The sequence below is a fragment of the Ranitomeya imitator genome, chromosome 1 (assembly GCF_032444005.1).
Source record: "Ranitomeya imitator isolate aRanImi1 chromosome 1, aRanImi1.pri, whole genome shotgun sequence".
In the NCBI taxonomy this organism is placed as follows: Eukaryota; Metazoa; Chordata; class Amphibia; order Anura; family Dendrobatidae; genus Ranitomeya; species Ranitomeya imitator.
Window position 1 is genome coordinate 712595244 of NC_091282.1, and position 23662 is coordinate 712618905.

General features: G+C 44.9%; 1 protein-coding gene across 5 annotated transcripts in view; it reads right to left on the reverse strand.

Annotated features, from left to right (window-relative positions):
* The window catches only part of ACTN1 (actinin alpha 1), a 146324-nt gene extending 123183 nt beyond the window's left edge, over positions 1-23141 (reverse strand). For 4 of the 5 annotated variants that reach the window (XM_069732296.1, XM_069732291.1, XM_069732282.1 and 1 more), the window contains exon 1: positions 22862-23135. In XM_069732296.1, the coding sequence (XP_069588397.1) occupies positions 22862-22966 (105 nt within the window). In that variant the 5' untranslated portion in view covers positions 22967-23135. Of the gene's footprint in view, positions 1-22861 lie in introns of all 5 variants that reach the window. The other variant, XM_069732279.1, reaches the window with a different exon arrangement.
* Positions 23142-23662: the final 521 nt, after the last annotated feature.

A 23662-nucleotide genomic window follows, 5' to 3' on the forward strand; every position in this document is an offset into this window, starting at 1 on the left:
GCCACTCCAAAAAGTAGTATGTGAATTATACAGGTGGTCTTCAGCGCCTGTGACTCCACTGTATTATGTGAGAGCTCTGAATCATTAGTCAGTAAGTGCAAAGTCCATGATCTATTGTAGACAGTCACGTGCAGACATCAACACTTTCTCTTTAGGGACTATTCACTTTTTTATTTTCGAAGAATTTAGATGTAGATTTGACTCCAAATGTTCAATATGGTGTAAAAAAAAATGGTGTGCAATATAGGAGATTTTCCCATTAAAATTAGTTGGGAACTTATTCCAAGAGTATTTGACTCGTTTTTTTCTGTGGATTTAGGAGTTTCTACATCCCGATGTAACAGGCCAGATTAACTGCCCCGCCCAGAATATACCCAGGGTTAAAGTGGCCTAGGCCAGTTTATACCCTTCTGGGCCAGAATATACTCCGGGTATTGTAGATCAGATTTTTCAGTCTTTTGAAAACCATTGAGTGATATACTCAATAACGGGGCCCCAGGCAGCAAACGGGGTCCCAAGCAGAACACGGAGGGCAGACAGCAAACGGGGCCCCAGGCAGCACGCACGGGGGTCCCAAGCAGCGCACAGGGGCCCTGCTTGCTGTCTCTTCCCTCCGTGTGCTGCTTGGGGCCCCGTGTGCTGTCTGGGGCCCCTGTGCGCTGCCTGGGGCTCTGTTATTGAGTAGATCACTCAATGGTTCTGAAAAGCCTGAAAAATCTGATCTACAGCAGCTGGGGTATATTCTGACCCTAAAGGTACCTTCACACTGAGCAACTTTAGAACGATAACGATAGCGATCCGTGACGTTGCAGCGTCCTGGATAGCGATATCGTTGTGTTTGACACGCAGCAGCGATCAGGATCCCGCTGTGAGATCGCTGGTCGGAGCTAGAAAGCCAGAACTTTATTATGTCGCTGGATCACCCGCTGACATCGCTGAATCGGCGTGTGTGACGCCGATCCAGCGATGTGTTCACTTGTAACCAGGGTAAACATCGGGTTACTAAGCGCAGGGCCGCGCTTAGTAACCCGATATTTACCCTGGTTACCATTGCAAATGTTAAAAAAAAAAAAAAAAAACACTACATACTTACATTCCGGTGTCTGTCGCGTCCCCCGGCGTCAGCTTCCCTGCACTGTGTCAGCGCCGGCCGGCCGTAAAGCAGAGCACAGCGGTGACGTCATCGCTCTGCTTTACGGCCGGCGCTTACACAGTGCAGGGAAGCTGACGCCGTGGGACGCGACAGACACCGGAATGTAAGTATGTAGTGTTTTTTTTTTTTTTTACATTTACAATGGTAACCAGGGTAAACATCGGGTTACTAAACGCGGCCCTGCGCTTAGTAACCCGATGTTTACCCTGGTTACCCGGGGACTTTGGCATCGTTGGTCGCTGAGAGCTGTCTGTGTGACAGCTCTCCAGTGACCACACAACGACTAAACAGTGACGCTGCAGCGATCGGCATCGTTATATCGCTGCAGCGTCGCTTAATGTGACGGTACCTTAAGGGGTATAATCTGGACTAGGCCATTTTAACCCCAGGTATATTCTGGGCGAGGGGTTAATCTGGCCTGTTACACCGGTCAGAAACCTGTGACTCTACTATTAGACTGCAGATTAGTGGAGGCAAACATCCTTTAAGTAGAATTTGTATTCAACCGGCATTTATTGTTTATTCTGTCGGTATGTCATAAATGTCACAGAACATAATACACCTTCCATTTTTTTTGTGCCCTCCCCCCGATTGGTTCAGTACCACAATGTGGCCTTTGGACTAAAAAAAAAAAAAGTTGTGCACAACTGATCAAGACCCATAGGTATGCAATATTTTCCTACAAATTAAGTTTAACTCCAGACAAAAACTTTAGAATGATGTAATTAAAGGGATTATTTAACGGGGTTGTAACAGGAATGCAACTGCACATATCTGTAGGGAAGCTGTTATCTTGAAGATCACCGGTGGTCTAACCCACGGAACCTCACCAATCATGAGACCAAGGGTTCCTATCCCAAAATCGTTAGTACAATTGTTTATCCACATACATTTCGCAATTGTCGGCAGTTGCTCGCTTGCTGATTGCTGGGGGGAGATGAATGGGTTTTCGCTATATTGTAACATGTTGTCCAGCATTAATGCTGATCTCGTGTAGCGGGAGATGGGGAACAAAAAGCTCAAATCAACATGACAGATTTCCATATTTCGAGATCGCAAACAATATGAATAATTTGTGATGTGGTTGTTGGATCCAGAATTTCCCTTTAGTCATGTCCCCGCAGGGATCGCGTTATAATCTAGCAGTTAGGATGTTTCTTAGAGTCCCAGTCCTATGTTAGGTATTCAGTCTTTCACCAGTGGGATCATCAACCACAAGTCTCAGCATGAAAGGAGCTGGAATGAATGGTAAAAAAGTAAGAAGGCAAGACTGCCACATTTGGAGATTGTCAGAAGCAAAGTAAGAATGAATGAAATGAATAATTTAATATTGTGACTAACAGTACATCATGGCCGGCCTCTGGATTCCAGAGAGTGATCTAATGCAGGATTCCTTTGGCTCTGTAATTCAAAGAAAACTCCTCCTAAACTCCGTCCCCTTAAGCTTAATAGGAATTAAAAAAAAAAAAGATGAACATTTCCATTTTTGGACATGAGGGAGCGCTTGCCGAATAGTCTCAGGCCACAAGCTCAGACAAGGACATAAACCGATGCTGCGATCAGCTGAGAGGAAATGATGGGAGGTAAAGTCTCCTCCGTCACAGGCAGCAGGGTTAAAGGAACACGCACCCCTTACACATTGCACACATGTAAGGATTGCAAATGTCTGGAGAACACAGTAAGAACTTACCCAACCTAAGAGATCACATACAGTACGGCAAGAACTGTATGATTAATAGCTGCTACTGTAAAAAAGTAAAAAAGAGGGTTAGAAAAAAAGCAGGTTGGGTCTTCTACTGGGATTATAGAAGGTTCCTCAGCTACAAAGGTTCCTCGTTCATATGGTCAGGCTTTTGAGCTTCAACCTCTTCCGGCTTCAAAAGATACAAAATGGTTAAAAGAAGTGACCTGTCCATTCTTCGGCCTCCCTCATTTATAGAAGAAATTTTACAGAACTCCCACAGGTGAAGAATTGACCAAAAAGACACCTAAAAGAGGTCAAAAGATGATGGTGTGGACAGAAACGTCTCCCTCTTGTAAACATTGGCGGGTCCGTGGATGTCTAAGGTTATCCAACGGATAACGCATCGCAAAAAATGAAAATGGTGCCCAGCAATAGAAAAACGATATTGCTGTGCAGAAGTTCAGTCCTAGGTCACCTCTAAACAACTTCAGGGTTTGGAAACCTTGAAGAGGTCAAGAGAGGTAACGTCCATTCTTGTTTGAGCGTATCATAGGCCTCTCATCTCTCCAATCAGTACCCGGTCTCTACTGACAAGGGTTGGACATTAAATTCTAGGGTTCGATTCATTATTGCATATGCGCCTTTTTAGGTCTAGTTTTTTGGTGTTTTTCCTTTGCACCCAATTTTTCTTTTCATTTGTGCCATTTTAAAAAAAAAAAATCTCTCTTGTATGTGTTTGCCTGTTTAGCCTTATTCGTGCGTAGTTCCTTACTTTGGGTGACGTTTAGGTCTTCCACCTGATACAATATTTGAGACTTTTCAAAAAGTGGAAAAATTTGTTGCAAATGTGCTCCAGGTCCCCTCCGTTCGAGTGATTTATGTACGCAAGAGAAAAAAAAACACACAAACAATTCTTGTCATGTTTTGCAAAACGTGAGACTTTTTGAGCTAAAGTGTTAAAAAAAAAAAAAAGTTAACAGGCAAAAATAAAGACTTTTTTGACTCTGACTTGCAAAATTCTTGAACCACAGGCGCAATTTTGAAAAGTTGGGTGTCGGCAATGAATGTCAAAAGTAAGAAAAAAAAGTAATGAATCGGGGACAAAGTTTAAGAACTAAAAGAGACTCCCCCCCTCCCCCCCACTTCTAAAGGTACCGTCACACATAACGATATCGTTAACGATATTGTTGCTTTTTGTGACGTAGCAACGATATCGTTATGTGTGACAGCGACCAACGATCAGGCCCCTGCTGGGAGATCGTTGGTCGCTGGGGAAAGTCCAGCACTTTATTTCGTCGCCGGATCTCCTGCTGACATCGCTGGATCGGCGTGTGTGACACCGATCCAGCGATGTCTTCACTGGTAACCAGGGTAAACATCGGGTTACTAAGTGCAGGGCCGCGCTTAGTAACCCGATGTTTACCTTGGTTACCGTTGTAAATGTAAAAAAACAAACACTACATACTTACATTCCCGGTGTCTGGTCAGGTCCCCCGGCGTCAGCTTCCCGCACTGACTGGTGAGCGTCGGCCAGCCGTAAAGCACAGCACAGCTGTGACGTCACCGCTGTACTTTACGGCCGGCGCTCAGTCAGTGCAGGGGACTTCGGGGATCGTTGGTCGCTGGAGAGCTGTCTGTGTGACCTCTATGGTTACTGATCACCGGTGGCTGTGAGCGCCACCCTGTGGTCGGCGCTCACAGCACACCTCCATTTCTGCTACATAGCAGCGATCAGCAGATCGCTGCTATGTAGCAGAGGCGATCGTGCTGTGCCTGCTTCTAGCCTCCCATGGAGGCTATTGAAGCATGGCAAAAGTAAAAAAAAAAAAGTTAAAAAATGTTAAAAAAAATAAAAAAATATAAAAGTTTAAATCACCCCCCTTTCGCCCCAATCAAAATAAATCAATTAAAAAAAAAAAAAAAATCTACACATATTTGGTATCGCCGCGCTCAGAATCGCCCGATCTATCAATTAAAAAAAAAAGCATTAACCTGATTGCTAAACGGCGTAGCGAGAAAAAAATTTGAAATGCCAGAATTACGTTTTTTAGGTCGCCGCGACATTGCATTAAAATGCAATAACGGGCGATCAAAAGAACGTATCTGCACCAAAATGCTATAATTAAAAACGTCATCTCGGCACGCAAAAAATAAGCCCTCAACCGATCCAGATCATGAAAAATGGAGACGCTACGAGTATCGGAAAATGGCACAATTTTTTTTTTTTTTTAGCAAAGTTTGGAATTTTTTTTCACCACTTAGGTAAAAAATAACCTAGTCATGTTAGGTGTCTATGAACTTGTACTGACCTGGAGAATCATAATGGCAGGTCAAACCTAGCAAAAAAGCCAAACAAAAAACAAGTGTGGGATTGCACTTTTTTTGCTATTTCACCGCACTTGGAATTTTTTTCCCGTTTTCTAGTACACGACATGCTAAAACCAATGATGTCGTTCAAAAGTACAACTCGTCCCGCAAAAAATAAGCCCTCACATGGCCAAATTGACAGAAAAATAAAAAAGTTATGGCTCTGGGAAGTAGGGGAGCGAAAAACGAACACGAAAAAACGAAAAATCCCAAGGTCATGAAGGGGTTAATATCCATGAAGCAAGCGGAGTAAAGATCCACCTTATATTTTTTTCTTGTTTAGGATAAGTTCACACTAGGTATTTTTTTTCAGCTGATTTTTTTCTGCTGCAAAACCTGATCTCTTGGCAGGAAAGAAGCTGCTGAAAATAAGCAGGTTTTTCTTGCTTTCTTTGCTGCGGTTTTGGCATGCTAGACTTGTCTCTTGTGCATGCTGATAAATTCTATAGAATCAGGTTTTGGCACAAAAAAAACCTGATACCTGCATTTTTTTGGTGCGGTTTTTCAGCATTTTTTTTTTTCATCACCCATTCATTTCACTGGATGAAAAACGCTGAAAAAAATGCTGAAAAGAAAGTGACATGCTCCATATCCAAAAAACCACAAATACTGATGACAAAAATACTAAGGTGTGTGCATGAGATTTGATTGTTCTACTCCTGATTTTTGGCTCACAAATACTGATGTAAAATACGGACCAAATACTGAATGTGGCCTAAGGCCGATTTCACACCAGCGTATGCAAAATTTTCAGTTTTTCGTCCAGAAAAAAAATACGTTTTGCATTCATATTATGTTGTGCCCACATACTGCACTGCACATGGATATTTAATACGCTTGTCTGAATGAAACCTTATGCCGGTTTTACACAACCTACTTTTTTTAATATACGGGCAAAACATTTTTTTTTCTATGCCATTTTTCATCTGTCCAGGTTTTTTTTTTTTTTCCCCTGTCAAGTCCACAAAAAAAGTGACCAGTTACATTAATTTTAAAAGGTCTGTGATTTACGGTATCCATAAAAATAACCAATTGCGCACATACTAAAAAATAATGATATCTTAGGCTGGATCTCCAATTAATGAAGATCCGCCAGTTTTGTCTGTCACAAGAGTCTTCTAGAACATATATTAAATGCTTCTTGGAAAGTGCTGACAACAATATTGGATTGTGAATCTGAATTATTAGAATTTTCAGACTTTTCTTCCACAACCTGCTAATGCTGCAGTCAGGTTATGGGGTTTGGATCGGACCCAATGTGCAGATTTCCTTGGCCATTTATTAGAATTCGTCAGCAACCGAGCTGAAGGGAAACCCCAGAAAGGGAATTTTGATTAATTAAGTATGCAAATTAGCTCCCCTTTAAGGTACCGTCACACTAAGCGACGCTGCAGCGATACCGACAACGATGTCGATCGCTGACATGTCCCGGCTTTGATGCGGGCTCACCGCGGAGCCCTGCATCAAAGCGGGGCTTCTGACCTCGGACGTACTATCCCGTCCGAGGTCAGAAAGGGGTTAAATTTCCCTAAAACTATTTTATTTACTACTTCTGTTTTCGCAATTGGGTTTCATTAAAAATTTCGCACCGTTTGCCGTCGTGTCGCACTGTCTGTTGCTGGCTGCAGAAGGAGTTAACTGAGAATCTGTCAGTAAGTCTTCTGACCGTCCAATTGGATAGTTTTATTAACTTATCTTTATTTGTTGTTGATTTATGAGCTCAGACCACAGCAAAGTAGAATGTGCAAGTAAACAAAGAGCCGGCAAAAGAAAGAAAAAAAAAAAAAAAAGGGATGCAACATTTTTTAATGAAACTAAATATTGCAAAAATAATTTTTAGTCCCAAATACTGTATATGCATGAAAGATATATATAATTTTTTTTAATACCTCTTTAATAGTAGACTTTGGCATGCAATTAACAAGGACTTGTCGCCTCTCTATCCCGCTCACACAGGCTGTGGTTGTAAGGAATTTAAGGGGGATTAAAGGCTCCGGGGTCTGCTCATGTGGTCACGAGCAAAGACTGCAGCAGATCTTTCCAGGAGTGTCGCCAAACAATAAACGCTCTATAGAAATGTCCAACTCCAAGCAAGGCCAGTGTTCCCTCGGGGGGCCACTCACTAATTTTCCACCCCCTCCCCGAGTGTAGATTTAATATCCAGCAGACTGTGCTTCCGGTTCCCCCATAATAGAGCTAGGCTTTATATGAAGAGGGGGCCACACGTATGAGCAGCGGCCCACTATATTCCTTTGGTTCCTGCCAGATATGTATCTATTTTCAATCCAGGGATTGTAAATGGATACATGTGATTGGCGTATACAATTCACTATACGGCCCGAGGGATCAATCAGGAGAACTAGCCAGGAGATATATTTAGTCTGTATATACATCATTACTAGGCATCTGAAAAGCTCCATAGTCTCCAAGTACTTCCTGTAGTATAACGTCAACCAAACGTCCTAATCATTGTAGAAAGAACACAATTAAATTGTGCGCCATTATCTACCACGCATCGTCAATTCCAGATCCCGGCTTGCCATCAGTGAAGGGAAACCTTCCCATATACCCAACACTTCTCACAGCTGACATATAAATGGTTTCCTTTCATCAATAGTAAGCAAAGACCTTCCAAATATTTAAGGAAATTTCCACTGCCGGTCATGCTGACCCCAAGGAATGGCGGCAGCGCTACTGTTGTGATGTCGCCGCTGCAGACGGGAAATAATCACTATAAGGCCGGGGTCACACTTGCGAGTTCAATGGCAGAAACTCGCAAGAGTCTCTCGCATCAAGTCCCGGCCTAACAGTGACAGGAGTCAGAAGCAGCATGGAAGACATTTCACAAAAGTACTGAGCTGGATTCCTGTGAATCCAGCACTGGAATAAGGTAAAATGGATGCATGACGATGCAGCTTGATTCGCCCGATTTCTCACTTTGCTGACTACTCCTCACTTATTAAATGGAGCGGTCATCTGATCCTTAGTGAGTGGCAAGTCTGTTGTGCTTTCCCCAAGATGGACTCGAGTTGTTGGTTTTTTTTCCTAATGGTGAGTTCAGGAGTCAGGACGGGAAAAAGGTGCTCATAAGTGAAGAAATCAGTAGATTTCTATGCTAAGATATATTACAAAGTTTCTTATAGTCACAATGTACTAATACTTTATGCAAAGCTTATTGAAATGACAGTGACCATTTCAGTGCGGAGTGCAAGGACGGAACACAGTAACACTACTGCCCTGTATGTGCCATTGGGAAAGTAAAGGGAAAGATTACCGTGGCTGTACTGGGAATTACGTGCTGGCAGAGGTGGGGGGTGCTGTTTTCAGTATAAAGCAGAGATATTTCATTGGTCTATTAATTAAAAATACATATTGAAGGTGTCTACACACCAGCACTATGTAAGGGATCATGCATGGAGGCAAAGCCACTGGAATACAGGTCCACAGTATGAAGTGTATACTGGACACACATTATACTGGACACATGCACTTCCACAGGATGCATTATTGAGTGAGAACAGCTCACAGTAAGGAATGCTATGGGGCACGCTTTAAGACCTCCATACACTATATATATATATATATATATATATATATATATATATATATATATATATATATATATATATATATATATATATATATATACATATATATACATATATATATACACACATATATACATACACACATATATACATACACATATATACATACACACACACACATATATATATATATATATATACATATATATATATATATATACACACATATACATATATACATATATATATATATATATATATATATATATATATATATATATATATATATATATATATATATATATATATATATATATATATATATATATAGTTGGGCGCTCGCTCCGGACAAACAGGTTTGGCTGATAGTCTTATGTGCATTGGAGCCCTTGAAAACGGATTGTGTTAAAGGGAACCAATCATGTCCCTAAATGCTATTAACCTGCAGATATCAGGTCAAACTGCATGTTAATAGCACTGAAAGCCCAGCAAGCAGGATGAAATTAACTTTATTCCTCCCGGCACCTCTGGCTTTCAGTTACCGCTCAGTATGCAGCCTGCAACTTCCAGTCATAGAAGTGCAGCTTCAGTCACCACTCAACAAATACAAATATATATTATATATAAATACAAATATATGAGAGTAAAAAAGTATGTAAAAAGGGGAAACAGGAAACAGTGTGTTCTCATCATCAATACACACAACAGTGCTGGGACTTCCAGATATTGGGGGAGCAGAGAGCAAATGTTGAGCCTTAAGCGGCTGAGTTTCCATACTACGGTGCTATATACATTCATGCAATTCCATTATGTAGAGTTTATATAGCAGATCATAACAGATAATCCGCTACTAGGACAGACAAGTCTGCAGTCCTGGGATTGAGCATAGGTCAACATACAGTAAAGACCAAAAGTTTGGACACACCTTCTCATTTAAAGATTTTTCTGTATTTTCATGACTATGAAAATTGTATATTCACACTGAAGGCATCAAAACTATGAATTAACACATGTGGAATTATATACTTAATAGCTGTGTATCCACCAGACTTCTGCTCAACACAACTGATGGTCCCATTTATAAGGCAAGAAATCCCACTTATTAAACCTGACAGGGCACACCTGTGAAGTGAAAACCATTTCCGGTGACTACCTCTTGAAGCTCATCAAGAGAATGCCAAGAGTGTGCAAAGCAGTCATCAAAGCAAAAGGTGGCTACTTTGAAGAACCTAGAATCTAAGACATAATTTCAGTTGTTTCACACTTTTTTGTTAAGTATATAATTCCACATGTGTTAATTCATAGTTTTGTTGCCTTCAGTGTGAATGTACAATTTTCATAGTCATGAAAATACAGAAAAATCTTTAAATGAGAAAGTGTGCCCAAACTTTTGCTCTGTACTGTACCATGCACGCCTGCGACTATCTGTACATGAGCCAACTTGTAAGTCAGTGAGCGCAGAACTTTCTAACGATATTGATTAGACGAGTGCTCCTTATTTTATCTACATATGTTTCCCAGTAATATGTGGCAGATGGAAAGAAGGAGAGGGCAGGATATCTTGGATGTGAAACGGAAATACTGCAGAGATGAAAAAGCAGCGGATGACTATTAGGTCATGGGAGGCTGGTGGGAATTTACAGGAGGGGGGGATATTTCACAACATGGTATATGGTACCATAAGGGCTGCAGGCGTGTGATAAAAAGATCAAGACACTAAACATGGCACTTCAACATTTAGGAGAAACTTACCGTATATCAAAATAATATTATTTTAAAATTTCAAGACACTTCCAATATTCTTATAAGCAAATCTGCACTGTGATGTACGGTACCAATAAGGCTTCTTTCACACTTCCGTCGTTTGGCCAACGTCGCAATGCGTTGTTTTGGAGAAAAAAAATGCATCCTGCAAAGTTGCCCGCAGGATGCGGTTTTTCTCCATAGACTTGCATTAGCGACGCATTGCGACATATGGCCACACGTCGAATCCGTCGTGCAACGGATGCGTCGTGTTTTGGCGGACCGTCGTGACGAAAAAAGGTTCAATGTAGCATTTTTTCGTCCATCAGAACCGCCATTTCCGACCGCGCGTGCACGGCCGAAACTCCGCCCCCTCATCCACGGAACTCATAATGGGCAGAGGATGAGTCAGAAAACTGCATCCGCTGCCCACGTTGTGCACTATTTTGCACAACGTCCGTCGGTACGTCGGGCCGACGGTTTGCAACAGCCCCGTACGGACAGAAGTGTGAAAGTAGCTTAACACAGTACATCAGTATGTGTCTAGTATGTAGCGAATGGTTGGAATGCCAATGCAACACTTTAAAAGTTACCGTATATGATGTCTTGCAGCAGACGAGCCGTCATTTTGCAAATACCGTACTTCGGCGTTTTGAGGTCATTTTTGCACGAACACACATACAAATAAATCATTCTGACGGCCATCAAATATCGTGCACATGTCTTAATTACTAGAATAGCTCACATGCACATTATAAGATGGCATCAAAATATCCTCCCTGGTGTCACACCTGAGCTCAGGTCGGATGATACAGAGCAGGGCTGACAACTTGATTTTATTTTCTTTTTTTCTAGACAGCATCTAAGAAAAATAAAATCAAAAGGACGGACAATATTTTTTAGTGGAACATTGAAAAATCAGCTTCATTTATATGAAAGAATATGTTACCAGGGAGATCTACATCCGGCCCATAGATCTTAACAGTTCATTTACATATTAAGAAAAATGTGGCTTTCTCTGGAATAAGACATCAGATCACATATTATGGTAACATTTCATTCAAATTTCTATGACCTACATGCCCAAAAAGATGGTTTAGGAGGGTTGAACCCACTGACAGATTCCCTTGAAAGGGCTCCCCGCTAGCCCAGCGCTGGAGCGGGCTCCCCGCTAGCCCAGCGCTGGAGAGGGCTCCCCGCTAGTCCAGCGCTGGAGAGGGCTCCCCGCTAGCCGAGCGCTGGAGAGGGTTCCCCGATACTCTACTTAGCTTTATGATTCCCTTTAAAAAAAAAATCCAAAGCACAGCTGGTCTGTACACCGCTACGTTCCGTCACAGCAGTGGTGGGAGACGGTGCAGCAATTGCAAAGGGCGAGTACTTGCTCTTCTGGTTATCCTAGGTAATTTAGAGCATTTGGGATCTACTTTCTTTATAGTGGAAAACCAAATGAATGGCCTATTTAATCAGTATGGGGGGGATCCTGCCTCTCACTGGACAACAGGTCTTGAGCAAAACAGGGACTGAAATCCAACCCGTTCGAGCCTCGGTTCTTAGGGAAGATCAGCCACTGTCTATTGCCATCTCATACAACTGAGGAATTGTTTGACTAAGGTAATAGTCAGCCATATAAATAGGCCAAATATCTCAACGTAATGCTTGGACTGCCATGACCCGAGTGTGCAGATTAATAGAAATACATGCCATCACGCTCGGGTTGGGATAGCCGACGGCCAGTCTGACCATTGCGTTGCAATCCTCGTCTGAGTTATAAGGCCGTCCGATTCTTCTCCAACAGGTATGAACACAAGGACACCAAATCATCTGATGGGAGCACCATTTATGCTATTCTTCTGTTTCAAAAAGCAAAATGCATACAGATAGATACCTCCAAAACTGATTGTACCATAATACCCTGCTGTGTAGTTGTGGGGATGGGTAGAATGTAAAAATATCAAATTTAGATATTGACAATTTAGAAGGAAACTCACTAATGCAAAAATAGAGCGTGAAAATCATCTTGATGGCATCTGAACACATGTATGTCAATGTTGTTATTGGGCAGGAATTTTATATAGAAAAATCCTGAGCGTGCTAAAATTTTATTGATCTCTTGTGGAAACAAAGGATCAGACATGCTGACCTGCCTAGTCCCCCCTCCCCCATATTTTCCAATGGGGAACTCTTGGGAGGGCCACATACGCAGTAAGTTATCCCCCCAATGTATCGGCTTCGGCCAACTTTACTATAATGGAACATCACCAAAATCAGCACAATTATCAAAGACACAATGTCTGCCGTACCTTAGCTCACTGCATAATAACAATACTGAGCCACATGCTCTAATAGCATATATACCAACAAACAGAACGAGCACTGGCTTACCACAGTGGAACCGTAATTTACAGCACATTTTATATTGGCATGTGCTTGTCGGCATTAGTAAATGTGGGTCATTATGTTCTGCGTTAGCCTTATAATAATAACAATAATCTTTATTTTTATATAGCGCTAACATATTCCGCAGCACTTTACAGTTTGCACACATTGTCATTCCTGTCCCCGATGGGGCTCACAATCTAGATTCCCTATCAGTATGTCTTTGGAGTGTGGGAGGAAACCGGAGTACCCGGAGGAAACCCACGCAAACACGGGGAGAACATACAAACTCCTTGCAGGTGTTGTCCTTGGTGGAGTTTGAACCCAGGACTCCGGCGCTGCAAGGCTGTAGTGCTATCCACTGAGCCACCAGCCTTGACTGATGGCCACTAGTGATGAGCGAATGTGCTGGGATAAGGTGTTATGTGAGCATGCTCGGGTGCTAACCGAGTGTCTTTAGCGTATCCCCGTAGCTGTTAGATAATCCCTGCATGTGTTGCGGCGGTTTAACAGCGGTGAGACATGCAGCCGCAGGGACTCGAATATATTATTAGAGCACGCCAAAGACACTCGGTTAGAACCAGAGCATGCTCGGATAACACCTTATCCCAGCACATTCACTCATCACTAATGGCTGACAAATATCGGATTTACCCCTGAGGAAGTAAGTCACAATTGGTGGCAATATGCACTGGCTGAGATTAGACCCCCCCCTTTCCCTTTTTGGCATTCCTCCTTGCTTTCTGTATAATAATTTATGTTATTAAACTATTTACTTATGAGTAATACACATGCACTGATTTTTTTTTTGCATGCCTGCACTTTTAACAGTATGAAATATACTGCATTTTCCTTATTAGGGAATCAGCTATTCTCTGTCATCTATTTGACTCAGACACACATCAGGGTGCTTTGGTGGGTCTTGTATTCATTTTTTTTTTTTTTTTTTTTTTAAACAGTTACCAGTGTGAGACATGTAACGACTGACGGTCTGCTCTCCTCATCTACATGTCTCACAATACTAACGTCCCTTTTCATTTGGAGGCAGATTCTCAGGGAGATATGTCCGGCCCATAGATCTCAACAGCTCATTTACACACATATCAAGGAAAAACCGTTTCTCGAGAATAACACATTGGATCACAGATATCAAGCTATCATTTTATCCATCTTTCTATGACCTGCATGCCCATATAGACAGCTTAGGAGGGTAGATCCTACTGACAGATTCCCTTTAATGGTGGGGCCATACTTTTATTTTCTTTCTTCCTGGAAAACCAATCACCGCAGTCTTCTACGCAGTTGTTTTTTTTTTAAACCAAAGCCAGAATTTTATCCAGCAGGAAAATATTTAGAAGTTGTATATCTTTCCTGTATCCAGCAGGAAGACATAAAAGTCCATTATATTTTGCATTTCTTTTGTATCTACTATGAACTTTGACTCAAAAAAAAAACTACAAGTGAATTTGAGAAGCAAACAGAAGGCCTATGGCTTTCTATCAGGATCCATAAATCAATTTTCCTGCAAACAGATCCTTTTCTTGTGAGACATACAAATAGTAGGGCCAAGAGGTGACTGATGGTCAACACCACTAACCTGATCTACAAAAGCAAACACGGAAACTACTCAGAACAAAAAGTGCTACAAAGAAAAAAGTCTCACAGTGGTCATTCATCTGATACATTGGTATAACAATGACCAGTGGCTCACCAGAGCATGCTGGGAGTTGTAGTCATCTGTAACAGATCACGGCAATACAGGTTGCACCAAAGGTTACAAAAACTGAACTACACCCACTACCTTCCTTCTATAGATCCCTACTGCACACCTATACTGTATAACGCAGGAAATCTATGGTTCAATGACTTCTGCCCTCCTTCCACATACTTACTGATAAAATGCTTCTAGAAAATACCTAGAAGTAATACCGCCATCATAGTTGCCTAATTAGGGCTTGTTCACACACTGCGTTTTTGCCGTGTTTATTTTTCCGCTGGGAAAAAAAACAACTTCGTTTTACAGTACAAGGAAATTGAATAAGATTTCTGGAATCTCATACACACGCTGATTATTTTTTCCTTGCAGATTTGAAGCTGAAAAATGCTGAACATGTGCACATACCCCGAGGCTGTGGCCAAACTTCATTCAGGTAACAAAAACAGTTGAGCAGATGGTGCAAGACCATTCATTTTACGCTATAACCCCCCACTAAGGGAGGTGTCACAAGTGTAACGGGTGTGCCACGCCAAGTATACAGTATGTGATGTATGGAGGTCTCCCGCCACTCCAAGTATACAGTATGTGATGTATGGAGGTCTCCCCCCACTCCAAGTATACAGTATGTTATGTATGGAGGTCTCCCGCCACTCCAAGTATACAGTATGTGATGTATGGAGGTCTCCCGCCACTCCAAGTATACAGTATGTGATGTATGGAGGTCTCCCCCCACTCCAAGTATACAGTATGTGATGTATGGAGGTCTCCCCCCACTCCAAGTATACAGTATGTTATGTATGGAGGTCTCCCCCCACTCCAAGTATACAGTATGTTATGTATGGAGGTCTCCCGCCACTCCAAGTATACAGTATGTGATGTATGGAGGTCTCCCGCCACTCCAAGTATACAGTATGTGATGTATGGAGGTCTCCCGCCACTCCAAGTATACAGTATGTGATGTATGGAGGTCTCCCGCCACTCCAAGTATACAGTATGTGATGTATGGAGGTCTCCCGCCACTCCAAGTATACAGTATGTTATGTATGGAGGTCTCCCGCCACTCCAAGTATACAGTATGTTCTGTATGGAGGTCTCCCGCCACTCCAAGTATACAGTATGTTCTGTATGGAGGTCTCCCGCCACTCCAAGTATACAGTATGTTCTGTATGGAGGTCTCCCGCCACTCCAAGTATACAGTATGTTATGTATGGAGGTCTCCCCCCACTCCAAGTATACAGTATGTTCTGTATGGAGGTCTCCCGTCACTCCAAGTATACAGTATGTGATGTATGGAGGTCTCCCGCCACTCCAAGTATACAGTATGTGATGTATGGACGTCTCCCGCCACTCCAAGTATACAGTATGTGATGTGTGGAGGTCTCCCGTCACTCCAAGTATACAGTATGTGATGTGTGGAGGTCTCCCGCCACTCCAAGTATACAGTATGTGATGTATGGCGGTCTCCCGCCACTCCAAGTATACAGTATGTGATGTGTGGAGGTCTCCCGTCACTCCAAGTATACAGTATGTGATGTATGGAGGTCTCCCGACTCTTCCCCGACATGTCGGGCGAGAGAAGGCTCCAAACTGTTGAACTTCAATGGATGATTCCTTTCTCTAGAGATAAGCCGATGCAAGAAGGAGCGGTCAGTATAGTTATGGGGGTCCTTAGAAGGAGGCCATCAACTGAAAATGGCAGATTATTTACATCAAATTTTGCATTACATGAATTTTTTTTTTATTTCAAAATCTGAATGAAAAAAATAAAAAATCTTGCAATGGTCACACTGGACACAGGTCTACTAATTTCCTGTTCTTTCAGGAAATCCACATGTATTTACCAGGATGGACAGAGTCTCACCCTATTTTTGTATTAAAGCATGTCATTAAGGTCATTGTGAAGGAAGGGGAGCAGGTCAGCTGTGACATCGCCGATTGTGATTGGTGGATCCTGTGTTATCAGCTGTATATAGAGGTGTTGTTACCTGTCAGTGTCAGCCTGCCTCTGATAAGGAAACAGTCATTTTCTGATTGCTTCCCTATAAATTGCTGCCAGAAACCTCTCATGGGGGCTTATCTCCCTAATGAATAAAAAGGATTGGGCTTCCCCAGTCATTCATTCACCAGATGGCAGCTGGTTTGGCGGTATAATTATTTGCACTAATATCTATGGGCACCTTTAGGCTATGTGCCCATGTTGCGGATTTCTGTGCAGATTTTTCTGCTCAGTTTTTGAAAAATTACCCCGCGGATGTACCGAGGATTTACAGCGTTTTTTGTGCGTATTTCGCCTGCGGTTTTACACCTGAGGATTCCTATTGAGGAATCCGCACAAAGAATTGACATGCTGCGGAATATAAACCGCAGCTTTTCCACAGCATGGGCACTGCGGATTTTGTTTTCCATAGGTTTACATGGTACTGTAAACCTGATGGAAAACTGCTGCGAATCCACAGCGGCCAATCCACTGCGGATCCGCAGGAAAATCCGCAACGTGTGCACATGGCCTTAGGTTTTGCAACCGAAAAAAAAAACGTAAACCTTTGGACTCCCAGAACATCTGTCCGAAGTCTGGGCAGTCATAAGACTGTTAAGGGGTGTATGTGACCTGATACTGCAGTGATCAATATTCACTCGTCAGCACATCCATAAAGGCTGTAGTAACCAATTTGATCTTAGCCTTGATTTTTTTATCTTGAGCAAATCTGAAAAATAAATTAAATTCTCTAACTGGTGGCTTTCATCGGCGGCTCCATATTTATTTCCATGTTTTGCATATACAGATCCGGGGATCCAGATCTTTGGGATTCTTACATAGACGAGGGGGGCATCCTGGCTGTAACTAGCTAGACAGATGTATTTCTCCAGGATCCTCACCTTGTACAACAATTCAGTATATGTTGCTGCAATTCATAATATAGAGAGTAATAACATTTCTGCCCACCATCAGTAACTAACCAGCGTGCCATATATTTACTTCATCCGAGAGAAGGACATGTACTTAATAATAGATAAAGTCCCCCAGTCTCAGTGTCAGCCATGCCCGCAGACCAGCTGCTCGGCAGCACAGGCCTCGGCTGGTTATCTGTGCTGTACAGGTAAATAAAGCCATCTCCATGGGCCACATGCCACCTATAAGACCCCAGAGCCCATCTTATCTACTGCAGGACCTCCTCTCAGGTAAGCTCATTATATCTGCCCTATAATTCAACGAGACCACTGATTGGTTAAATCAAACTGAAACAATACGATTCAGATCTGGGTTGTATATTTTGGCTGTTTTGTTCTATCACAGGAATAAAATGATAAAAATGATGGCACTGCCTGATCAATCACAACGGACCCCATAGACTTGTACTGATAATTTTGATCTATGACTCAGAACAAACACGGATTTGGCGCCATAATTATTTTGCGAAACGCAAAAGAAAAAAAAAAATAGACAAGTGATCAGCCCCATAGACTATAAGTGCTCTATCCATAAAAAGACAAGAAAAGAACATGCCTGGCTCATGGACATGTGAATGAGCCCATGTGTGGGCACGGTGGTGGAGTTTCCATCTGGTGGAGGAACGGAGCCCTCTGTTTGATATGGGATCAGTCCCATCTTTCTGGTGCATTAGTTTTTGCGCATGAGCAGATGCAGGTGCCTCATCAAAATGTTTTATGTAAAGTTGGCATCTCACCCCAGGCCAGTGCCTATGGGTTAAATGGTGTAAAAAAAAAAAAAAGGAAGCCTTATGGCAACTGCATTTTTGCATCAGTTTGACCCACCAGACTCAAAAAGCTGAGCCTGACGCATTGTATAGATGTGAACACAGCCCAACACTGCAGTACATCCAGCTATGTCCAGACCATTACATTATCAACACAGGGCATCGCCAACTGTGAAGCATGCCAACGGACCACTGTGCCTCGTCTATGCTACTCGGCTAAGGATGGCTACTGTACAGGGTGAATAAAGCCTACAACTCTGCATCCACTGTACACAAAGCAGCATACACTCTCCTCCATGTATGTGCACTGATCACAACCGTAACCAGAGGTGGTACAATTTTTCGGGGTCACACAATTCAGATAACCCCATGAAGTTTCCTTGCACCCTCCTACTTATAGCACCCTATTCTGACTTTGCAGCACATGAGCCCCAATGGCACCATACATGGATCCTTCTCCACCATGTGACATCTGTAGCAGAGGGGTAAGTGTGCCAGAGGAATCAGTGGTGACATCAGCAGTGGGATCCTGTGATCTACCTGTGCACTGTACCTGCTGTATCAGAGGCGGATTACTGCACCTGTGCACTGTACCTGCTGTATCGGGGTGGATCACTGTAGTGTTACCTGTGCACTGTACCTGCTGTATCGGGGGCGGATTACTGTAGGGTTACCTGTGTACTGTACCTGCTGCATCGGGGTGGATCACTGTAGTGTTACCTGTGCACTGTACCTGCTGTATCGGGGGCGGATTACTGTAGGGTTACCTGTGTACTGTACCTGCTGTATCAGGGGCGGATTACTGTAGGGTTACCTGTGCACTGTACCTGCTGTATCAGGGGCGGATTACTGTAGGGTTACCTGTGCACTGTACCTGCTGTATCAGGGGCGGATTACTGTAGGGTTACCTGTGCACTGTACCTGCTGTATCAGGGGCGGATTACTGTAGGGTTACCTGTGTACTGTACCTGCTGTATCAGGGGCAGATTACTGTAGGGTTACCTGTGCACTGTACCTGCTGTATCAGGGGCAGATTACTGTAGGGTTACCTGTGTACTGTACCTGCTGTATCAGGGGCAGATTACTGTAGGGTTACCTGTGTACTGTACCTGCTGTATCAGGGGCAGATTACTGTAGGGTTACCTGTGCACTGTACCTGCTGTATCAGGGGCGGATTACTGTAGGGTTACCTGTGCACTGTACCTGCTGTATCAGGGGCGGATTACTGTAGGGTTACCTGTGCACTGTACCTGCTGTATCAGGGGCGGATTACTGTAGGGTTACCTGTGTACTGTACCTGCTGTATCACGGGCGGATTACTGTAGGGTTACCTGTGTACTGTACCTGCTGTATCAGAGGTGGATTACGGTAGGGTTACCTGTGCACTGTACCTGCTGTATCGGGGTGGATTACTGTAGGGTTACCTGTGCACTGTACCTGCTGTATCGGGGGCGGATTACTGTAGGGTTACCTGTGTACTGTACTTGCTGTATCAGGGGCGGATTACTGTAGGGTTACCTGTGCACTGTACCTGCTGTATCAGGGGCGGATTACTGTAGGGTTACCTGTGCACTGTACCTGCTGTATCAGGGGCGGATTACTGTAGGGTTACCTGTGTACTGTACCTGCTGTATCAGGGGCGGATTACTGTAGGGTTACCTGTGCACTGTACCTGCTGTATCAGGGGCGGATTACTGTAGGGTTACCTGTGTACTGTACCTGCTGTATCACGGGCGGATTACTGTAGGGTTACCTGTGTACTGTACCTGCTGTATCAGAGGTGGATTACGGTAGGGTTACCTGTGCACTGTACCTGCTGTATAAGGGGCGGTTTACTGTAGTGTTACCTGTGCACTGTACCTGCTGTATCAGAGGCGGACTACTGTAGGGTTACCTGTGCACTGTACCTGCTGTATCGGGGGCGGATTACTGCACCTGTGCACTGTACCTGCTGTATCGGGGTGGATCACTGTAGTGTTACCTGTGCACTGTACCTGCTGTATCAGGGGCGGATTACTGTAGGGTTACCTGTGTACTGTACCTGCTGTATCAGGGGCGGATTACTGTAGGGTTACCTGTGCACTGTACCTGCTGTATCAGGGGCGGATTACTGTAGGGTTACCTGTGTACTGTACCTGCTGTATCAGGGGCGGATTACTGTAGGGTTACCTGTGTACTGTACCTGCTGTATCAGAGGCGGATTACTGTAGGGTTACCTGTGCACTGTACCTGTTGTATCAGGGGCAGATTACTGTAGGGTTACCTGTGTACTGTACCTGCTGTATCAGGGGCGGATTACTGTAGGGTTACCTGTGCACTGTACCTGCTGTATCAGAGGCGGATTACTGCACCTGTGCACTGTACCTGCTGTATCGGGGTGGATCACTGTAGTGTTACCTGTGCACTGTACCTGCTGTATCAGGGGCGGATTACTGTAGGGTTACCTGTGTACTGTACCTGCTGTATCAGGGTGGATCACTGTAGGGTTACCTGTGCACTGTACCTGCTGTATCGGGGTGGATCACTGTAGTGTTACCTGTGCACTGTACCTGCTGTATCAGGGGCGGATTACTGTAGGGTTACCTGTGCACTGTACCTGCTGTATCAGGGGCGGATTACTGTAGGGTTACCTGTGCACTGTACCTGCTGTATAAGGGGCGGACTACTGTAGGGTTACCTGTGCACTGTACCTGCTGTATCAGAGGTGGATTACTGTAGGGTTACCTGTGCACTGTACCTGCTGTATAAGGGGCGGTTTACTGTAGGGTTACCTGTGCACTGTACCTTCTGTATAAGGGGCGGATTACTGTAGGGTTACCTGTGCACTGTACCTGCTGTATCAGGGGCGGATTACTGTAGGGTTACCTGTGCACTGTACCTGCTGTATAAGGGGCGGTTTACTGTAGGGTTACCTGTGCACTGTACCTGCTGTATACGGTGCAGTTTACTGTAGGGTTACCTGTGCACTGTACCTGCTGTATCGGGGGCGGATTACTGTAGGGTTACCTGTGCACTGTACCTGCTGTATCGGGGGCGGATTACTGTAGGGTTACCTGTGCACTGTACCTGCTGTATCGGGGGCGGATTACTGTAGGGTTACCTGTGCACTGTACCTGCTGTATCGGGGGCGGATTACTGTAGGGTTACCTGTGCACTGTACCTGCTGTATCGGGGGCGGATTACTGTAGGGTTACCTGTGCACTGTACCTGCTGTATCAGGGGCGGATTACTGTAGGGTTACCTGTGCACTGTACCTGCTGTATCAGGGGCAGATTACTGTAGGGTTACCTGTGCACTGTACCTGCTGTATAAGGGGCGGATTACTGTAGGGTTACCTGTGCACTGTACCTGCTGTATCAGGGGCGGATTACTGTAGGGTTACCTGTGCCCTGTACCTGCTGTATCAGGGGCAGATTACTGTAGGGTTACCTGTGCACTGTACCTGCTGTATAAGGGGCGGTTTACTGTAGGGTTACCTGTGCCCTGTACCTGCTGTATCAGGGGCAGATTACTGTAGGGTTACCTGTGCACTGTACCTGCTGTATAAGGGGCGGTTTACTGTAGGGTTACCTGTGCCCTGTACCTGCTGTATCAGGGGCAGATTACTGTAGGGTTACCTGTGCACTGTACCTGCTGTATCAGGGGTGGATCACTGTAGTGTTACCTGTGCCCTGTACCTGCTGTATCAGGGGCAGATTACTGTAGGGTTACCTGTGCACTATACCTGCTGTATAAGGGGCGGTTTACTGTAGGGTTACCTGTGCCCTGTACCTGCTGTATCAGGGGCGGATTACTGTAGGGTTACCTGTGCACTGTACCTGCTGTATAAGGGGCGGTTTACTGTAGGGTTACCTGTGCCCTGTACCTGCTGTATCAGGGGCAGATTACTGTAGGGTTACCTGTGCACTGTACCTGCTGTATCAGGGGCGGATTACTGTAGGGTTACCTGTGCACTGTACCTGCTGTATCAGGGGCGGATTACTGTAGGGTTACCTGTGCACTGTACCTGCTGTATCAGGGGCGGATTACTGTAGGGTTACCTGTGCACTGTGCCTGCTGTATCAGGAGTGGATTACTGTAGGGTTACCTGTGCCCTGTACCTGCTGTATCAGGAGTGGATTACTGTAGGGTTACCTGTGCCCTGTACCTGCTGTATCAGGGGCGGATTACTGTAGGGTTACCTGTGCACTGTGCCTGCTGTATAAGGGGCGGTTTACTGCACTGTTACAGCGGGTACAGTGCACAGGTAACAGTGTCGGATTAGGGCCACCTGCCCTCTGCACTCAGTCTGGGGAACCTGTAACCCTTTCCTAGCTCATGGCCATATACACCATGGCAATGAAGTAGATGAGGATGCAGCAGTTTCCATGGCTGATCACTGTTTGGCACAGCTGGCACTGCAGCAAGACATTTGTGAAAACTTGGAGCAGACTTGGAAGGATTTGGGCTCCTGGGATGGGCTGATGGCAGGGGCCAATGGAGCAGACAGAGGTAAGTGTGCAGCACACAGGCTGCGGAGGATCAGAGGCCAACGGGCGGCATGGTGGCAGGACTCACCTTCCTCTGCTGCTTCTCCCAGGCTGGATCTAAAAGGAGGTCGCGATCCCAGTCCTCCTCCGGCTGCATGTAGTCATTATTCTGCTGAGAGTCATAATGATCCATCCCGGGTGACTGTGGCTACTGCTCTGCGATGCTTGGACTTGTAGTGCTCCTGGGGACCCCCTGTACAGACCAGCAGCGGATCCGAGCGTGCAGCCAGCGCTACAATGTAACCAAGTGCGAGCTGTGCCCGGGAGAGGGGAGGGGGCGCAGCCGGGGACAGCCCTCCTCCTCCTGCAGTGTGATTGGTCAGTCCCCTGCCCGGGGCTGGGAGCTGCTAGTACTGCTACTGGCGGCCGGGGCCATCAATCAGCCTGCAGAGTGCCACTGCCGGCACTGCAGGGATGGGGCAGAGTGCAGGGCTGTGTGCAGGAGAGGAGAAATGGGGCAGAGTGCAGGGCTGTGCGCAAGAGAGGAGAAATGGGGCAGAGTGCAGGGCTGTGCGCAGGAGAGGAGAGGCTGCAGGGGATGGGGCAGAGCGCAGGGCTGTGTGCAGGAGAGGAGAGATGGGACAGAGTGCAGGGGATGGGGCAGAGTGCAGGGTTGTGTGCAGGAGAGGAGAGATGGGGCAAAGCGCAGGGCTGTGTGCAGGAGAGGAGAGATGGGGCGGAGTGCAGGGCTGGGCGCAGGAGAGGAGAGGCTGCAGGGGATGGGGCAGAGCGCAGGGCTGTGTGCAGGAGAGGAGCGGCTGCAGGGGATGGGGCAGAGCGCAGGGCTGTGTGCAGGAGAGGAGAGATGGGACAGAGTGCAGGGGATGGG